The sequence below is a fragment of the Fundulus heteroclitus genome, chromosome 1 (genome assembly GCF_011125445.2).
Source record: "Fundulus heteroclitus isolate FHET01 chromosome 1, MU-UCD_Fhet_4.1, whole genome shotgun sequence".
Taxonomy (NCBI): domain Eukaryota; kingdom Metazoa; phylum Chordata; class Actinopteri; order Cyprinodontiformes; family Fundulidae; genus Fundulus; species Fundulus heteroclitus.
This window is the reverse complement of record NC_046361.1, coordinates 8,500,538-8,519,028: the sequence shown is the minus strand read 5'-3', so window position 1 is coordinate 8,519,028 and position 18,491 is coordinate 8,500,538. Positions and strand designations below refer to the sequence as shown.

Here is an 18,491-nt window from a genome sequence, read left to right as displayed (position 1 = left end):
AATATGTGTTTCAAGAGTTTCCAAAAGACTCCAATAAAATGAAGACACAAAAAAATGCTACATTTGTTGTTACTTAATTATTGTGTCGCTATACTGGTCATTAAACTCACTAAATATGGTGGCCATGTCGCTAAGTTGCCACTTGTGATTTCCTCCTACAGTCTTAAAGCACGCTTCTTCTGGAATTTAATGATTTAAACCCACATCCTGAAATCAACCCTGAGTTGGATTGGTCCATATTTGAACCGGGGCTCAGTTGGCAACCCCCCAATTATTTTTTAACTCAGCAGTTTTCAAATCACATTCTGATCATTTCTGTCACACATTTTAAAATATACTAAGGCTTTAATGTTTCGCTTAGATTCCGCTTCTCCTTCTGTTGCGTTGTCATTTAATTTATTGTAAGGAATGGCAAACAGCTTACAGTAGTGCGCTTTACGCTAAGTCTTATTTTGAAATGTGTTTCCGGGGATCTTGTCAGGCTCTGCTGTTGAGTCTTGAGCAAGAGGGAGAGAGAGGGAGAGCGGTGCGTCTGGGTCCAAACTTTTTTTGCGCACACGTAGGGTTTTGAGAATCTGCCTTCAGTTTTTTGATTGAACCTGCGGAGGGTGTCTGATCATGCTCAGCGAAGAGGAAAGATAAGAGGCTCGGTTAAAAATAAAAAGGCTTGCTGGATGTAACTCATGTGAATTATGCGCCTGGCAGTGATTTACTGACAGGGAGTGCGCTCCTCCGGGCTGCGGTGAATGTATGGTTGCGCCTGGAAGCCATACGATCGGTGATCTATTCTGCTCCAGCGGGACTAATTGACAGGCACTGTGATGGACAGCCGCATGTTAACATGGATGATGAAGGCGGCGGTGGTGTGGTCGCTCCTGCGCCTCTCGGCTCCGCAGAACCCCGCACCTGAAGGAGGTAACCGCTCTGAACCCAAATGCTTGGATTGTTTTTATTTTCTTCTTTCTAATATATTTATAAGTTTCATTTTTGGATTTGGGCTTTACTGTTCTTGAACGAAAGAATAATAAATAATGTCTCCAGTGACATATTTATATTTCACTTTCTTATTTATCTGCGTAATAAAAAATAAAAGCGATCACATTTTTTTTATTTTTTTTTTAGCTGCTGACCATAAAGTGAGTTTAAATTAATTGATGAAACATTGTAGGCAAAGGAATGCCCAAACTCCTGCCATTAGGAAGAAAGTGCTGCTATGGTAAATGGAGACACTGTCTGCTCTCTGTGTGGATAAGGGTGGGGTTGATATCAGACCAGTGTTCTAGAGAAATGGCAGGAGTCCAGGTATAAGATTGTAAGTTGATGAAATCCCACTGCCTCGGGCAGGAGGGAGTTCCCAAACCAGAGGGCATCCAGGGACCACACAGGCACGCATTGCATGGCCTCTGGTGCTTCTCTGAGCAAAAAGGGGGCCCCCACATAATAATCTGATGTTATCTCATCGGCTTTATGATAGGGGGAGGATAGAGCTGTCCTCTGAGACAAATAAGGAGACTTTCATTTTCATAGGATTTATGAAATCCCTGTAATAAGCGAAAGAAACTGTTTCCATCCCATTCCTCAAGGTTTTCTAACTGTTAGGAAACACGGAGACTCTCTGCTTTGGTTTTTCCGCCTGTTTTTAAGCACGTCTTCCCCTCTCTTTGCCAGCTGTGCTAAGTGACCACAGACTGGCTGCTTTGAATTTTACACAACAACATCAAAACAAATATAATTAGCTGGTAAAGGCTATGCTGTCATGCTGTATATATCAGAGGCTAAACTTAGTGGCTATGACACTTGCGGCTTTCCTAACGAGACCGTATTTTTATAACTATCCTATTAGTGAGTGGGGATCTGTTACTTTGCTGTTACCATTAATAGGGACCAGATGAGACAACTAAGCCTGCTGTAATTAGATGGCATAAGTGCATTTGGTGTGAGACAGCCTCTGGCATGTTCTCCTCCAGCATCGCCCCTGTATTTAGCTCCTTCCATGGTCCCACCACGTCTGACAAATTTGAGAAACACATGCCCACAGCATGTTGCTGCCACCACCATGCTTCCCTGTGGGGTGAGGCTTAGTTTTCTGCCACACCGTAGCGTTTTGACTCGAGGCCCGAATGCAAAACTTTTGTTTTCACGGGACCAAAACGCCCTCTCCCAAATTCCCCAAAAAACTGCGAATGTAACTTCTTATAGTTGCCTTTCAACAATGGCTTGTTTTTTTTCCCCCTGCCACTCTTCCACGGAGGCCAGATAGCAGTTATCTCCCTTTTCTTTCTTCAGTTTCTTCCACCTGAGTTGTGGATCGCTGCAGCTCCCCCGGTGAACCCATGGGGCTCTTAGCTCCTCCTCTGACTAACAGACTCCTTGCCCTGCGTTCTGCTTCAGGCGGACAGCCATGCCTTGGCAGGTTTGCGGCCGAGCTTCGCATTTTCCGACGATGACTTACACACAGGGATGTTTATGAGACGTTCAAAGCTTTGGATGCTGTTTTTTTTTTTTTTTTTTTTTAATCATCTAACCCTGCTTTAAACTTCTCCACAGCTTTGTCTCCGACCCGTCCGCTCTGTCCCCCGGTCTTCATGATGCCGTGTGTTCCCCAATGTTCTCTAACAAACCTCTGAAGCCTTCCCAGAACAGCTGGATTTATGCTACCGCCGGGTTAAATGCTGTTAACGTTGAACGCCGGTACCGTTTTCAGATGATATCTTTTTAGAACAGCTGTGCGCCTACATACAAGCATTTCGTGCCTGTTTTACAACAAGCCACGTGAGGCTTTCCCACCACCACATTGATCAGGCACTAAACGCCCAATAACTCCCATATTTGCGTGCTAACTTTTACCTGCATCCGCCGCAGACAGTAAAGTGTCTAGACAGCACTAGCGTTTGTAGACAAAGCCTCACCTGCACAAAGGTGGTGGCTGTGAGGGGGCTGGAGGGTGTAGATAAGGAACAGCCCACTAACTCCACTAACTCCAAAGTCCAAACAACAGGAGAGCTGTAAAGAATTCCTGGGATGTATGGAGAGAAAAAAAAAGGTGTGGGCATGGAGGTTGGCATGTGTGCGAGTAAATGCATGATTTATCGGTGTGTGCTGCTTCTCGGCTTTCAGCACTCAACAGGAATCCAAAGAAAACGAGAGCTTTCAAGGCCGTGTCCAAATCCGTGACTGAGTGAACTTTCTTGTAAAGTCATGTCATTTCTTCCTATTGCTGTCTCTCACAGAGTTTGTTTTTCTTATCTACTGGTCTGGCAGTTTTCCTATGGACGAGTGAACTTTCTGCACATCACCAGCCATATATCTCCCCTCTTTCACGCCGCATGCATGAGGATCCAGCATTCCTCCCCGTCTCTCGTATGGAACTGCCCGCTCTCCCCTTTCCCCCTGAACTTCACTCCATTTGGTGCCTCGCATTTCCCCACAGACCAGTTTTCTCTTCACTCCCTTTCCCGAATCTATCCAAAAACTTCTGTTTTGTCCACTGTTTATGCTACTTTTTTTTTTTTTTTTAAAACCCAGAAAGAATTGAAAAGGGGTGGGGTTGTGTGCATGCCCCCTTTTGCTCAGTTCTTGAATGCTTTTTTTTTTTCTCCATCGCCGCCTCTGAAGTTATCATAACGGGTTTCTTTGTTTGTTTTGATTGCTGCTTATCGCCACGTTAATTGGCCAGATTTGCTCCCGGCTATGTGCTGCTGTTGTGTTGCTGCTGACAATGATCTATGTAAGCTGTGATCACTGTAAAGTGGGGTTTTTTCCCCAAGAAGGTGGGTGTGAAAGGGAGCGTGTTCTATGGCAGAGACTTGTGGAAAAAATTGCTTAAGTGAGAAGGAATCACAGAGGAGTTTTATGACTATACATATATGTTTCCCCCCCCCCCCCCCCTCCACAGTGCTGAACTGCTGCGAGGGTGACGTCCTCTTTTTGGTGGACTCCTCAGGGAGCGTGACATACTACGAGCACGCCCGCATACTCTCCTTCTTGTCGGAGCTCCTGCTTCCCTTCTCCCTGGGAAAGGATCAAGTGAGAGTAGGACTGCTGCAGGTGGGTACCAATCCCCGCCTGGAGTTTGGCTTCGACAGATACAGTACCCAAAGTGGCCTCCAGGGGGCCTTGAAAACCATTAGACCCCTCAGGGGGGACACCAACACCGTGGAGGCTCTCAAAATGGCTAAGGATTGGGTTTTGCGACCCAGAATACCTGACGGGGCTCAGGAAAGTCTCCCGAGAGTGCTGGTATGGTTGACGGATGGGATAAAACCGGGGGATGTGATTGGACCGATGGCTGAGCTGCGGGAGGAGGGCGTGGCGGTGCTGGTGGTCTCCACGGGGCACAGCAACTACAAGGTGCTGAGGGAGGTGGTGAGTCCTCCTGTGGAAAACCACCTGCACTTCGTGCACATCGATGACATGAGCATCATCACGAAGGACCTGCGCGATGCTATCATTGGTGAGTTTTGCTACATGCTGTGTAGTATAATAATCCTCTTTGTCATTGCAACTGCAACATTCATTTCAATTAAATCTGGCCTCTGCATTTAACCCATCCCTTTTTTAGAGCAGTGGGCGTCCACTGTGCGGCGCCCCGGGAGCGTTCTGGTGCTAAGGTTCTTGCTCAGGGACCCAGAGCGGCAGTCTGTGGAATTTGAACCAGCAAACTTGTGCTTTTTCCAGGACGCAAGTGCCCTACTCTAACCACTAAGCCGCCACTCCCCTTCATATGAAGGATGAATAAAGCCACTCAGTTGTCAACATTTGTACAAATGTTCTGTTTGCAAACGTACGTGTCGCCCCCTGCTGGCCGTTAGCAGTAATGCGGGATGTCAACGCTTCATCGTTGAGCAGTTCTTTTAGCTGTACCCATTTTTTTCCTCTGGAATGTCAGTGAAACGTGAAAGTGAAAGTCTCCAACAAGGACTAAACAATAATCAAATAAAAAAATCTTTCCTTAAACCTTTTATAAACGTATTTGCTAAACTGCCTGCGTTAGGTTGAACGTAAAAAAACTTTTACAGGATTTAAAACTTGAGAAGCTAAATATTTACAACCAACTTCTCATTTACAGCCACTTTTAAATTTAAACTGTAGTATTTGGAAAGTTTCCTGTCTTTTGTAAAGTGTTTTTGAATAGCGATGCACTGATCAAGCATTTCCCTGTTTTATTTGAGGTGTTTGGGAAAAATAGTGCCGTGTGTTTTTTGACCGGGGTAGTGTTTTCGGATTTAACAGAAAATGAGATATCTAGAAGATCATTCCGCTTTTATGCATTAAAACATATTTACATATCTCTTTTTCCTTTTTGTCGGACTAAAAGAAGTGCATCAAGTTGACGTCAGCTGAAATGTTTGCTTTTTGGTTTTGATGCTTTTAAAGAATGCGGAAAATATCTGACTTACCTGTATTCACCGGCTGACAAATGACCAGACAGACAGTGGTGGCCTAGTGGTTAAGGTGTTGTGCTTGTGTCCTGGAGGTTCTGGGTTCAACTCCTAGAGACTGCCAGAATGCTCCCCAGGCACTGCGCAGTGGCAGCTCCTCTGGCAACAGAGGACACTTTTCGTTGGAATATATTCTCTAGTTATTATCAAGGTATAGATACTAAAATGTTCAAGAAGTTATGTAAAACAAATCACCATTTAAGTGTACTCAGACTCCAATAAAATATTGATCAAAATTCCCCAGAAAAACATCTAGAGGAATTTGCTCGTACAATGTTTTCCCAGAGTACCCTTTAAACAAAATTGGAGACCATCTTATTGCTGTAGCAGGCCTTTCCATATAGAATGGAAACAACTCCAGCGGGTTTGCCAATAAGGCACGGTTCCTTCCCTGATTTCCCTCCCCTGAAGTCTAGATAGGATGGCAGGAGACTATGAGACTCTGTGTGAGACTCTCTGAAATGTGACACGCCGATCTATTAGTGGATTAATGATTCAGCGTCTTGTTCTACATCCTCCAATGCTATGTCAGACATGATACACACACACACATATATATACATATATTTATAAATACAGACTGGGGAGTTTGCCCATTTCTCAGACCGGATTAGGTAACTGCCATATTATTTTGCAGGGCCACTTCATAACAGTTTATGTTGCATGTAGAGGACATGATGCACAGCATATATAAAGCCCGTGCATAAGTAGGAGAAATGCAGTAGTCCTTAGTTAGCACCCAGAGATGTAATCGCAGATAGCAGTGTCTCTGAGGTATTAGGTAGTTTTTTTATTGCAGACTGTTACAGGGTTGGCTATTTCAAGTTGTCTTATTGCAGGAGTTAAGAATGCAGTTTAGTAAGACAAGTCTGGCTGCGGGAGGCTGTCTGAAGTCAGGACATACATATTTAGCTGCCTGTTCTGCCATCCTCCTCATTGAGACTCATTAGGTTTAGCCAAATGCATTCTAGCTGCTAAATTGGGACATTCCATCTATTTTTTTCCATACATTTTTGATGCATCCAAGCTCATTGTCCTGTCCCAAACAGAGATAATCCGAGCCGAGCGCCTTCACGTCCGAGAGGTCTCCACCAACTCTGCCAATCTCCACTGGAGAGCCGTCCTGTCTGGTCTCGAGGGCTCCTACAAGATTCACCTGGGTGAGGTTTCAACTGGAGGAGGTGGCAGCGGCGGTGGAACCGGGACCAGCCCGAGTACTGGTGGAAATCCGTACCAGAGGCTGGTTCAGCCGGCGGAGTCGAACAGCATCAGACTGACTGGCCTAAAGCCAGACACCACCTACTCTGTCAGCCTGTTTCCAGAGTCCACAGGACTAACGTTCAACACCCTCTCTACCACCTTCACAACAAAGCCAGGTTAGATTAGCCACCTTCCATGGACTGTGTGCAGAAACATCCACTTATTACTGGATAAAAACAGTTGAGCCAAGATCTTAGGACGCCTTTTTTGTTTTTTCTTCAGTGAAAAAAATCTACCGTTCTTCTGTCATTTCTTTCTTTTTATTTCTCTAGAGGTTGTGAGTCCAGCTGTTGTAACAGTCTCCGACTCGGGGCAGAGCAGCGTGCGCGTGAGCTGGGGTCCTCTGCAGCCACAGACTGTCACGAGTTACTACATCGAGTACTCCGCCCTGCCCGGAGGCAGCCTCCAGACCGTCACAGTGGACCGAACACAGAACTCCACTCTGCTTAGAAACCTGCAGCCGGGCACGACTTACCTGGTCACAGTTACTGCCCGGCATGCCTCAGGGAAGGACAAAGCAATGTCGGTCAAAGTTTGCACCCAAGAAGGTAAGGGTTGAAACGAATTTGCTCCCCAAATGATGTGTTTGTTCTCACACACTTGCCCCAATCCTGAAATACAGATTAGGGTTGTCCCAATCAGCATAACCCCCCACTGTCCGATTTGGAGTGCTACTATTGAAGAAAACACCAACTTGCAGAAGTCCTGTAATCGTGGTCGGTCCAATGGGTGTTAATGGCAGCTAATTATGTGACACACTGCCATGTGTTTACGCTGTAGAATGGCTGGCTAGTTGGTCGTAGAGATCAGCTGTCCTTGTCACACCTTCAAGCTGTAAAGCCGGTGGACCTTGTCACTTGGCCGTCAAGGGGGGGATGTAACTCTCTTACTTTGAGGCTTGGAGCTTGTCCTCAACCCATCTTCTCTGCCAGACGTTTTATTTTTATTTTTATTTTTATGGCAGGCACTTATCGTAAATCCGTTGGCTACATTGTGTAGAACTTGGCAATGGCTTTCTCCAGCTGAACAGAAACAAAACTGAAGTTATTTATCTTTGGACCTATAGAGGATCAGGTCCGAAATCTTGGTGTAGTGATGGACTCAGACCTGAACTATCAAGGACACATAAAGACAGTTTGAAAGTCAGCTTTCTATCACCTGAAGAACATTTCCAGGATTAAGGGACTGATATCCCAACGAACAGGGTTCTTTCTTCTTCCGGGTTCCTCTCACCTTGCTTTCTGATTGGCTACACGTCACATTCAACAAGCTGCGTGGTCCTTTGTCCTCGGGGAACACCGCACACGCTAGGATGTTGGGTCAAGACAATCCGACATGTTGAAAATCCCTGGTTTGACGTTAGAGAGGTCCCGATGTTCCACCGAGCGCACCAGATCACTCTTAATACACTACACACTGCAGGGATGTCTCTTAAGATTATCTTAAGAGCCACGCCGATAATCAGGGCATGTTGGAAAAATGATTCTGCCGTGTGAAGCCAGCATTACATGGCACAGAGAAACTTGGAGTAGCAACAACCAATACGGTCTCTTTTTTACAGGTACTGGGATTGAGTTTTGGTCGGGTCGCCCACACATATTATCAAAGACATTTCTATTTAGTTCTGACGTTTTTTAACTTCTCCAATCGTCTCACCATATAAACCCTAACTAACCAAGCTTTCCTTGTCCAGTGACTCCAGCCCTGGCCGACCTCCAGCTCACCACAGTGGGAAGCGACTCCGTGCAGGTCGACTGGAAGAGCAGCGCGGATGGTCTGAGGGGATACTGGCTCACCTGGGAGGCGCAGGAAATCTCGGTCCCCGCCCAGCGCTCCTCCCTCTACCTTCCACCCGACTCTCTGTCCACCCGGCTCACGCACCTCCCCCCTTCCGCCAGAGTGTGTGTGTCTCCCATTTACCGGACGGCGAGGGGGGACGGACTGTGCTGCACTGCACAGTTTCATTCAGGCGAGTTATTTTGGCTTATTGAGTTACTAACAATTACTTTCTGCGCTAAAATTACGTTAGTTTCGATTGATGCATTGAAAAAAAAAAAAGCCTTTTTTTTGCCATTTTGCATCCTAAATCTTTTTGCAGTGCCATGAATATATTCTTCGATTTTATTAGTTTTATCATTTATCTTTTTCTACATACCCATTGAACATTTTCACCTTTTGTTACGTTACAACCAAATCTTTCAATATATTTTAGTTGCAGTTTATGTGGTAGACCAACAGAGAACAGTGCGTTGTGAAGTGGAAGCAAAACCAAATGCTCAACAAATACCATGTTTAGAGGAAAACTAACGCCGCACATGACCATACCATCCCCGCAGTGAAGCGGGGTGGTCGCGTCACACCGTGGAGACAGTGAAGCTGGTCAGAGTGGATGGGGAGAAGGATGACGTTAGATACGGGGCAGTCCTGGAGGAAAAGCCAAACATTCATACTGAGCTACAAAGGATTGGTTCAGATCAAAGCATACTCATGTTTGATGTGAGAACAGTGAGGGCAGAATACAAATGCATGCCACACCCTTTTTAATTAATCAATTTTTTTAATTGAAAGCAATATATAATTTTCCTATCACTTTAAATTTACACAGTACATTGTGCTGGTGAATGATGAAAACCTCCAATTAGACACATTGATGACCGTGGTTATACTGTGACAACATAAGAAAAGATGTATAGATAGATACCTTTGCAAAGCATTTTATATTTTCAATTTAGATTTTTTCGTTTATTTAAATATATCTATTTAAATAAATAGTAGAAAATGGGCAACATTTTTTTGCCTCTCTTTTGACGTTAGGAGGAAGCCTCTGATGCAGAGATTTTACATGATGATGGCAGATAATGGCGATGGTGGGGCACTAGAAGATGCAAATGTACTAGTGGTGCGATTTCAACAGGAATTTGTTCTTGGCAACAAATGAGCACAACAAATCCCCTCCACCCATTTATTTACTGTAGGCCCCCCCCTGAAATAAGGCCTCTCAACCTCCACACAGGGTTTGGTGGCTTTGTTCCAGTGTTGACTCTTGGTAACAGGTTCTGAGCCAGCAAAGGATTACACGAGGGTGATCGCCCTGTTGTAGTACTGTCTCGCAGCGCAGATGTTGTGGTTTGCCTCTGCCCTGACATCAAAGCGTCCTCTCCCCCTTTTCTTTAAGCTCTGCTCATCTTCGAGGACACAGCTGGATAGGCGCACTTGCCTTTGCTGCTCCCACACAACGTGAGCCGCGGTCAAGGAGCTGAATTACTAATGGGACAGAGGTGAAATAGTTGTCAGCGCAGATTTCATAGTTCTGACTGTATGGATGCGTGGAGCCAAGCTTCATTACATCACCTGATTCTCTGAGTTCAGATCTGGCTTGTCCTCCATCGATGTTGCTTTGGCACACATCGAATTCACAGAGGACCGTGTTCTCTTCTATAATTCAAAGCCCCATGGGTGGAGTTTGCACCGCTTATATGGCTTTATGCTGCTAGATTGCCCCCTGAACCCTCATCTCATCAACTGAGCTGTGCTCTTCACCCAAATCATTTAGATCAACAGAGTCCAGAACAATGAACCCGACTTAGAACCCCCTCGACCACTCACATCCACGTAGTCAAGAATATTCACATCCTACACAACTGTTTTATCAAATGTTTATTTCAGGATCGAGAGAGATCGGCAAACACAAATAAGGACTCAAACACTGTTTCTGTTAGAATATAAGGCACACATTTATTATTCCCCACAGAACACAGCAACACAAAACAGCAAGCACTTCGCACACGCAAAGTAGCAAGCACTTAAAGCCTGGCAAGCTTTCAAACAGCCGTGTTGTTCCATCTCTTACCATGGTTAGGACTGGGAAGTCGGTCAGTCCAGTTAGAGCACAATCCACGCGGCCGGGCGTCCATACAACCCATGGCTGACTTCAACGACTGAGGGCGGTCCCCTCCTTTTTTATAGCAATAAACAAAATATCAGATGGGAGCGAGAGTGGCCACTTCTCCCTCCCATCTGTTCGTCCCGTTACCCAAACAAAACCGTTCCCAGCATCTCAGCAGTGTGTGAAGCAAAATAATATTACAAACTCAGATAATAGCGCAAATATAAGCAAAATAAGGAATACAGAATCAGTCTTTCCCACAACACATTGTCATAGGTTCCCACCAAAAGTTAAAACAAGTTATAACAAAATAACACATGTGGTTCTTAGTTTTTTGTGAGCAACATAACAGGCACGAGCATATATGTTGCTCTTAGTTTAAAACTAACCAGTTTTTCCCAAAATACATTGTCAAAGAACAAAAATTATTCTTTAATATATCAACAACCATCGTCTGGCTTTAGCTAATTGAGCAAACAGCGGCCAGAAAAACAGCTGTATATGTATTTTTTACAAATAAAACAGACACATTTATTTGTAAAATAGTGCTACTGGACTTGCACTATCTGGGCTTGAAATGCCACAATAATAAATCAAGTTTTCATCCAGAATTACTTAAATCTGTTCTAAGTATGTACAAAAAAATACAAAAAAACAATTAGAGTACTCAGTTAACCAATATTAACCATTACATTATATTTCTAGTAGTAAGAAATATGTGAACATTTGAGAGATGCTATGTCTCCAAGTATTGTGCAAGGGGTCGCCATTTTGACTACCCTCCTTACCCAATGGTGTAAAACAACAACAAAGACAAAGCAAGCTGAAAGTTTAAGGTGGTGCATGCATTCAACCATAATTTTGTGATTACATGTTATAGACGCTCTAATAATCACACAAAAAAATATTTCAGGGACTTTACTCACTTCAGTCAAACTTTCCTGGATGTGGGTCCACAGGAAAGTTTGCAAGGTGTATGACTTCATGGCCTGATGGTCAGAGCTATGCACACGTTTACCATCCAATGGCACTGCAAAGGCTGAACAATACGGCTGAATGACTTTGTAAATATAGTCTTTTCTTTCAGGTCTCTTCTTGGCATAACTAAATGCGATGTTTAATTTTACAGCAGTGGGCCTTAGAGACCGTTTATACATATATACACACCCATGCAAACTGAGTCCATCAGCATATACAAGACATTTGGTTTCTTTCGTTGATGATGATTTGAATTATCGCTGCTACATGCCCCAAAAATAGAGCCCAGGCTTTTCTGTACAAAATCCTTAAATGTGTTTTTCTTTCTCCTTTTAGACGCATCGGTGTATGGCTTCCAGTCATAGCAGCCTTGGACTGCGCGCGCACCTTACCAAACAAGGAGGGAGGATAACGAGAAAGAATGCTGACTTCCATCCATAATTCTTTTGCATGCCTCTCCCCCCTCTGTGGACATTATCCAGAAGAGATGTGGTTTGGCTCACGGAGCGCTCATGTGGAAGTGACAGACACTTCAGAATGATGTGGGACAAACCTGGCTCACACGCTGACTGCTAAAATCTGAAACCAAAAAAAAAAAAGTATTATCTGTTTTTATTTACTGTCTCGTCTGGTTTTATGCGGCCTGTTGCTGATCTAAAATTCTTGGATCTAAAGAGCCAAGTATTTCACTGGAATATTTCAGTGGTCTGTTTTGCAGATTCAGAGCAGGGTAGGCCGGGAATGCTCATGTTTTCTCTGAGTTGTTTTGCAGAAGAGCTTTACAACATATGCACACCACGTGTCCAAATCAGCATTTCTTTTTTTTTTTATCACTAACACTGAGGGAACATCTGATACACATTTGCTATATAAGTAATGTTTTAAACCTGTCCTTAAATCCCTTCTCTCTCAACACGTGCTTTAAAACTTTCATTGAATGTTTGTAGGGGCTCTGGGGAGTGCAGCAGGGTTACATTAAAAGGAAGTTCTGGATAACTGAATATTTAGCAATGCTTTGAGCTTCAAACACAGATCGCTCTCCGAAACCCGAGAGTTGCTGTATATGAAACACACGTGCGTAAGTTAAAAGTCACATTGAGTTGGTGTCAAGATATTGGTCTATATTTCATATTTATTTATCGAGAACCTTATAAGAACTAATGACTTGGATGTTTTTTAGGGATCCACAGTTTGATGTTCTGTGACTGTTACTGTTTTACAGCTTGAGTTTGCTGCCCCCTGCTGGCTTATTGCAGATCTTTCACTGTATCCATTTTTTTTTTTCCAATTAAAAACCTCATACAAGGTTTCAATAAACTTACTTAACATGTGTATTTAATTGCTGTGGTCCATTTTTAGTCATGTAAAAAAAATTGACCGACTGGAACCAAACAAGGAGGCTATGTTTTTTAAACTCCTCAGATTTTACACAAAAAGACGGCTTTATAAGTAAAGAAGAGCTTCTGTTTTCTAAACCGGTCTTCTAGAAGTGATGACAGGTAATATATCTCCAGGGGTCAATGGGCGACACGTAGTGTCCGTCCTGGTCGGGTCACGCAGTCAACCAGTCACGTTTTTTGGACTGTAGCGGGAGTACCTGGACAGAACCCTCATATGCACGAGGAGAAGGGGTAGAGCACGCGGCCCATGTTCGGAGGCCTCAGTCTTCCATACAGCTGTCCAGGGTTCACATCCTGGCAGGTGGACCTTGGTTGACCCATGTTTTTCCCTTCTCTGTCAAACCTGTTTCCTGTCAGCCTGCTGTCAAATATAGGCCACTAGTACCACTATCTTAATAAAACAAACTCCATGCAGAAGGACCTCAAGCTGGGAATTCTTCTTTTTCCTATAGTCCATTTTTGTCACTTTCCCTCCCTTTTAACGTTTTGCCTCATCGTTCTCCCTTTTTTCTCCCTTACCTTTCTGTTTCTGTGTTTGTTGAATTTGAAATGATGTCCAATAAGGTTTTTTTTGCATGAATATCAAGCGGAGGACTATAGCGAAAGCAGAAATGTTTCACTTGTGAAAGTAAATCCTTGGCACTAAGAAAGCAATTCTGAGCCAGACAGGGTACAAGGCAATTGTACCACCATGCAGCCTATTTTTCTCACATTGTTGGCTTTTTCTAAATCTGAACAGCATAGTTTTTGAAAATTCTGCACAAAAAAATAAAAAAGCGAAAGTATGCTTTTAGACATTTTCTGTCCTAAAAATCAAACATGTATACAAATTGTAAGCATTTGAATATAATAGGTACATAAGTGTAGACATCAATTGCTTTGACACTCAAAATTGAGCTCTGGTGCATCATGATTTCCGCTGATTATTCTTCAGAAGTTTCCACAATTTGACTTAAACACAGCTGGCGGAACATGATTGTCTGGGGGTTGGTTGGTGTGTCTGAGCAGAAGCCTGGCAATCAGGTTTGAAGATCCCTTAGCTGGGATTGTGTCAAAGCACAAATGGGCGGATAAATGCAAAAGAAAGTATCCAGCACATCCCCACATGCACTGGGCTGTCTCTTACTCAGAAATGGAGCCTCGCTATATCTGGTCACTCAACTGAACTGAGTAATCAGTAAGAGAGGTGACCAACAACCCTATATTCTCTAAGGTGGCGCCTAACTGCTGTATTTCAGCAATAGGGGAACCATCCACAAGGCTTCTCGTTGCTGACACACTCCACCAATCAAGTCCATATTGTAGAATGACCAGCTGGAAACCTCTATTCACTAAAACTACACGGCAGCCCACTTCAATTTGGCTAAAAAGCTCCTTTCAGACTGAATCCGAAATAAAAAATGTCTTGCCTGAACTCCAAGCATATCTAGAAAAAAGTTAACCTACTTAAACCTAGTTAACTCCAACTTTACTGTGAAACATTATAGTGGCAGCATCTTGCTAGGAGGAAGTTTTTGTGCACCAACAGAAAAAATAATTTAGTGTTGTTGTTGTTTTTGGAAAAAAACTTACTGCAGTGTTCTCTTGACCTCAGACTAAGGTGACAATTCATCTTCCGACAGTACAATGGCCCAGAGCACACAGCCATGATAACAAAGGAGTGGCTAAAGGAGCAGTTTTAGACTTAAATCCAGTGTAACACCTCTGGGAAGACCTAAGGTTTGTCTACTAATGCTGCCAAACCAACCTACACTCACCGGCCACTTTATTAGGTACACATGTCCAACTGCTCGTTAACACTTAATTTCTAAGCAGCCAATCACATGGCGGCAACTCAGTGCATTTAGGCATGTAGACATGGTCAAGAGAATCTCCTGCAGTTCAAACCGAGCATCAGTATGGGGAAGAAAGGTGATTTGAGTGACTTTGACCGTGGCATGATTGTTGGTGCCAGAAGGGCTGGTCTGAGTATTTTAGAAACTGCTAATCTACTGGGATTTTCATGCACAACCATCTCTAGGGTTTACAGAGAATGGTCCGAAAAAGAAAAAACATCCAGTGAGCGGCAGTTCTGTGGGCGGAAATGCCTTGTTGATGCCAGAGGTCAGAGGAGAATGGCCAGACTGGTTCGAGCTGATAGAAGGGCAACAGTGACTCAAATAACCACCCGTTACAACCAAGGTGGGCAGAAGAGCATCTCTGAACGCACAGTACGTCGAACTTTGAGGCAGATGGGCTACAGCAGCAGAAGACCACATCGGGTGCCACTCCTTTCAGCTAATAACAGGAAACTGAGGCTACAATTTGCACAAGCTCATCGAAATTGGACAATAGAAGATTGGAAAAACGTTGCCTGGTCTGATGAGTCTCGATTTCTGCTGCGACAGTCGGATGGTAGGGTCAGAATTTGGCGTCTACAACATGAAAGCATGGATCCATCCTGCCTTGTATCAACGGTTCAGGCTGGTGGTGGTGGTGTCATGGTGTGGGGAATATTTTCTTGGCACTCTTTGGGCCCCTTGGTACCAATTGAGCATCGTTGCAACGCCACAGCCTACCTGAGTATTGTTGCTGACCATGTCCATCCCTTTATGACCACAATGTACCCAACTTCTGATGGCTACTTTCAGCAGGATAATGCGCCATGTCATAAAGCTGGAATCATCTCAGACTGGTTTCTTGAACATGACAATGAGTTCGCTGTACTCAAATGGCCTCCACAGTCACCAGATCTCAATCCAATAGAGCATCTTTGGGATGTGGTGGAACGGGAGATTCGCATCATGGATGTGCAGCCGACAAATCTGCGGCAACTGTGTGATGCCATCATGTCAGTATGGACCAAACTCCCTGAGGAATGCTTCCAGCACCTTGTTGAATCTATGCCACAAAGAATTGAGGCAGTTCTGAAGGCAAAAGGGGGCCCAACCCGTTACTAGCATGGGGTACCTAATAAAGTGGCCGGTTAATGTAAATGGAATAATAGAAAATACTTCCAAAAACAGGTGTACCAAGCTTGTAGAGCCACACCCAAGAAGACTGGAGGATTTGACAGGTGCAAAAAATGTAGAATAGAAAACAGAATAGAATTGAAATACCTTTATTGTCCCACTGTGGGGATATATTAACCTGACTCTGCCAGATGAATTTGCTCCGCATATCCATCTGGAAACCTTCCGTTGAAGTTATTTTGGGAAGGGGCGAAAATACTGGTTAGCTGATTGGCCTATGTTGGTGATAGACGGGCCAAATAAACCAATCAGATCAACGAAGCATATGACGTACTCGTCAACATGCTTCGTCGTCGCTTTGGTACGAGCGACGACGAAAACACAACCACAAGCCAAGCTACTCTTGCTGCTGCAGGTAAAGGCTCGTTAGCTCAGCAAAGAAATATTCTGTAATTCCGATAAAACTTGCTCGATAGCCATGCTAACGCTAGTTTCATCGGCTGAAGCCGCCATGTTCTTTAGACTGAACTGTCGCTCCTGGTTGTGTCACACCTCAACCCGCCTCAAAGCCAACGCTGATTGGACGTTCGTTTGGTGAACGGCTCCAAATTTTCTTTAACGGAAAGTAGCCAGACTGATCTGCGAGTGAAACCTTGAAAGCTCGCGAGATCAGGATGGTCTCACGAGGCTAGGGATATATGGGTGTGACAGTGGCAAAAACATGTAGATAGAAGACACCACTTACACACAATTAAATAGTATGAAAAGAATACAACAAAAAGCTAAATTTAAGCTGTACTGCACAATTATAATTAGATACGAAGGCACAGTCAGGTAAAAATTTTCAAGTTAAAATAAATCAAGACGGCAGAACGGTGTAAAAACAACTGTGTAATATGCATGATTGTATAAACACTCCCATAGAGGCTGAAGGGTGTGCAATTAGACATCAGCATCTGAGAGAAAGTGTAAATTATTCTCGATCAGATCCAGGATCCATGCAACCATCAGCATGTTGCACTGCAAAAAGAGAACTAACTAAAAGTAAGTACAAATTTCTTGAAATGAGTGTATTTTTCTGTGATTTGAGGCACTACATAAGATGATTTGCCAATAGAATGAGTATTTTTACCCCTAAAATAAGATAATCAGACATCCTGCACTTGAAATAAGATGATGGAGATGAATTGTTCTTATTTTAAGTGCGTAAATCTCATTCCATTGGCAAATAGTCTTATTTACCTGCTCTAATCAAGGAAAAATACACTGATTTCAAGATAATTTCACTCAATTCTAGTTCCCTTTTTGCAGTGTGCAAACACTTCTTGAGTCTGTTGTGAGCAGCAGAGACGATGAAGTCTAACAGCAGCTGGGATGAAGAACCTGTGAAAGAGCTCCTTTGACCATCAGTCTGTCACTGAAAGAAATCAGCTCTGCAGCATCTCCATGCATGGGGTGGGAGACATTGTCCATCAGTGATGTGATTGCTCTCACAGTCCTTTTGCCTCCCACCACCTGCACTGGGTCCAGGGGACAGGTCCTGCAGACCAACCCGTCACAAACACAGCCCCGTGTCTTCACATGCTGCAGCCGACCAGTGAGGTAATCCACCGTCCACTGGGACAGGTGGTGGTCCACTCCTGACCGCTCCACATTGTCCTTCAGGAATCCTGGTTGGATGGTGTTGAAAGCGCTGGAGAAATCTAAGAACAGGCTCCTCAGGGCTCCCAATATTCTCAAAGTGGGCCAGAACGAGCAGATAGATGATGGCATCATCTGCCCCGATACCAGGCTAGTAGGCAAACTGCAGAGGATTCAGTGAATACTTCACCAGGGAGCGTAGAAGAAGACCAGCCTCCCAAGGGTTGTCATCAGGTGTGATGCTATAGTGCTACGGCCTGTACCTGTTGAGGTCTTTGGTGTGTGTGGTCTTAGGCACTGGCAGAGCACAGGAGGTTTCCCACAGCTGTGGTATTTGGCCCACCTTCAGACTGGTGTTGAAGATGTGTCTCATGATCCCACACAGCTGATCGGCACAGCAACTCATGAGCCCTCCGGACCTGCAGACTCCCTGCAGACTTCCTCACTTTGGTCTTTCCCGGTACGTTCCTCGCCTGGAATGCTGAGAAGGAAGGGATGGGGGATGTGGGCTGACTCGTGGGGTCATCTGAAGCGGAGGGCATGTGAGATTGCTGAGAAGTGAGAGATGTGCAGTTCTGGGTCAGGAGAAAGGGCAGTCGTCCAGGATGAGGGTGTCTGCAGCATGTTAGGCTGGGTTGGGGGATGGGCAAGTGGCTGGCCAAATCTCAGTAAGTGCTGGTTCATCTTATTCGCCCCCATCTCAAGTCACCTACAGCCTGGGCATTCTGTCTGTGACCTGAAATGGTTTTCAGCCCCTTTCCAAACATCACTGACATTGTTTTCTGCAGCTGATCTTCCATTTCCCTCTTGTAGCTGTTTTCCCCCCATCTCTGATCTTTTCCATCAGTTCTTTCTGCTCCTCTCTCAGTTCTTCTTTCTTTCTTTCCTAACCTGAAAGCCCTCTTTTTTCTCATTGAGCAAAGTTTTTCTGTCA

General features: G+C 44.3%; 1 protein-coding gene across 1 annotated transcript; it reads left to right on the top strand.

Moving 5' to 3' along the window:
- Window positions 1-488: 488 nt before the first annotated feature.
- On the top strand, window positions 489-12,899 carry vwa1 (von Willebrand factor A domain containing 1). The gene is made up of 6 exons (XM_012861996.3): window positions 489-915; window positions 3,896-4,453; window positions 6,491-6,817; window positions 6,974-7,249; window positions 8,395-8,670; window positions 11,902-12,899. Exons 1-6 carry the CDS (start codon window positions 822-824, stop codon window positions 11,928-11,930), a joined length of 1,560 nt encoding a protein of 519 aa, XP_012717450.1. The 5' UTR covers window positions 489-821; the 3' UTR covers window positions 11,931-12,899.
- Window positions 12,900-18,491: the final 5,592 nt, after the last annotated feature.

Bases quoted from the DNA above. Each gene is read 5' to 3' on its own strand.
- vwa1 (XM_012861996.3), top strand. From the start codon at position 822: ATGGACAGCCGCATGTTAACATGGATGATGAAGGCGGCGGTGGTGTGG. The intron at 6,818-6,973 runs GTTAGATTAGCC...TTATTTCTCTAG, and splicing joins CACCTTCACAACAAAGCCAG to AGGTTGTGAGTCCAGCTGTT. The intron at 8,671-11,901 runs GCGAGTTATTTT...TTCTCCTTTTAG, and splicing joins CACTGCACAGTTTCATTCAG to ACGCATCGGTGTATGGCTTC.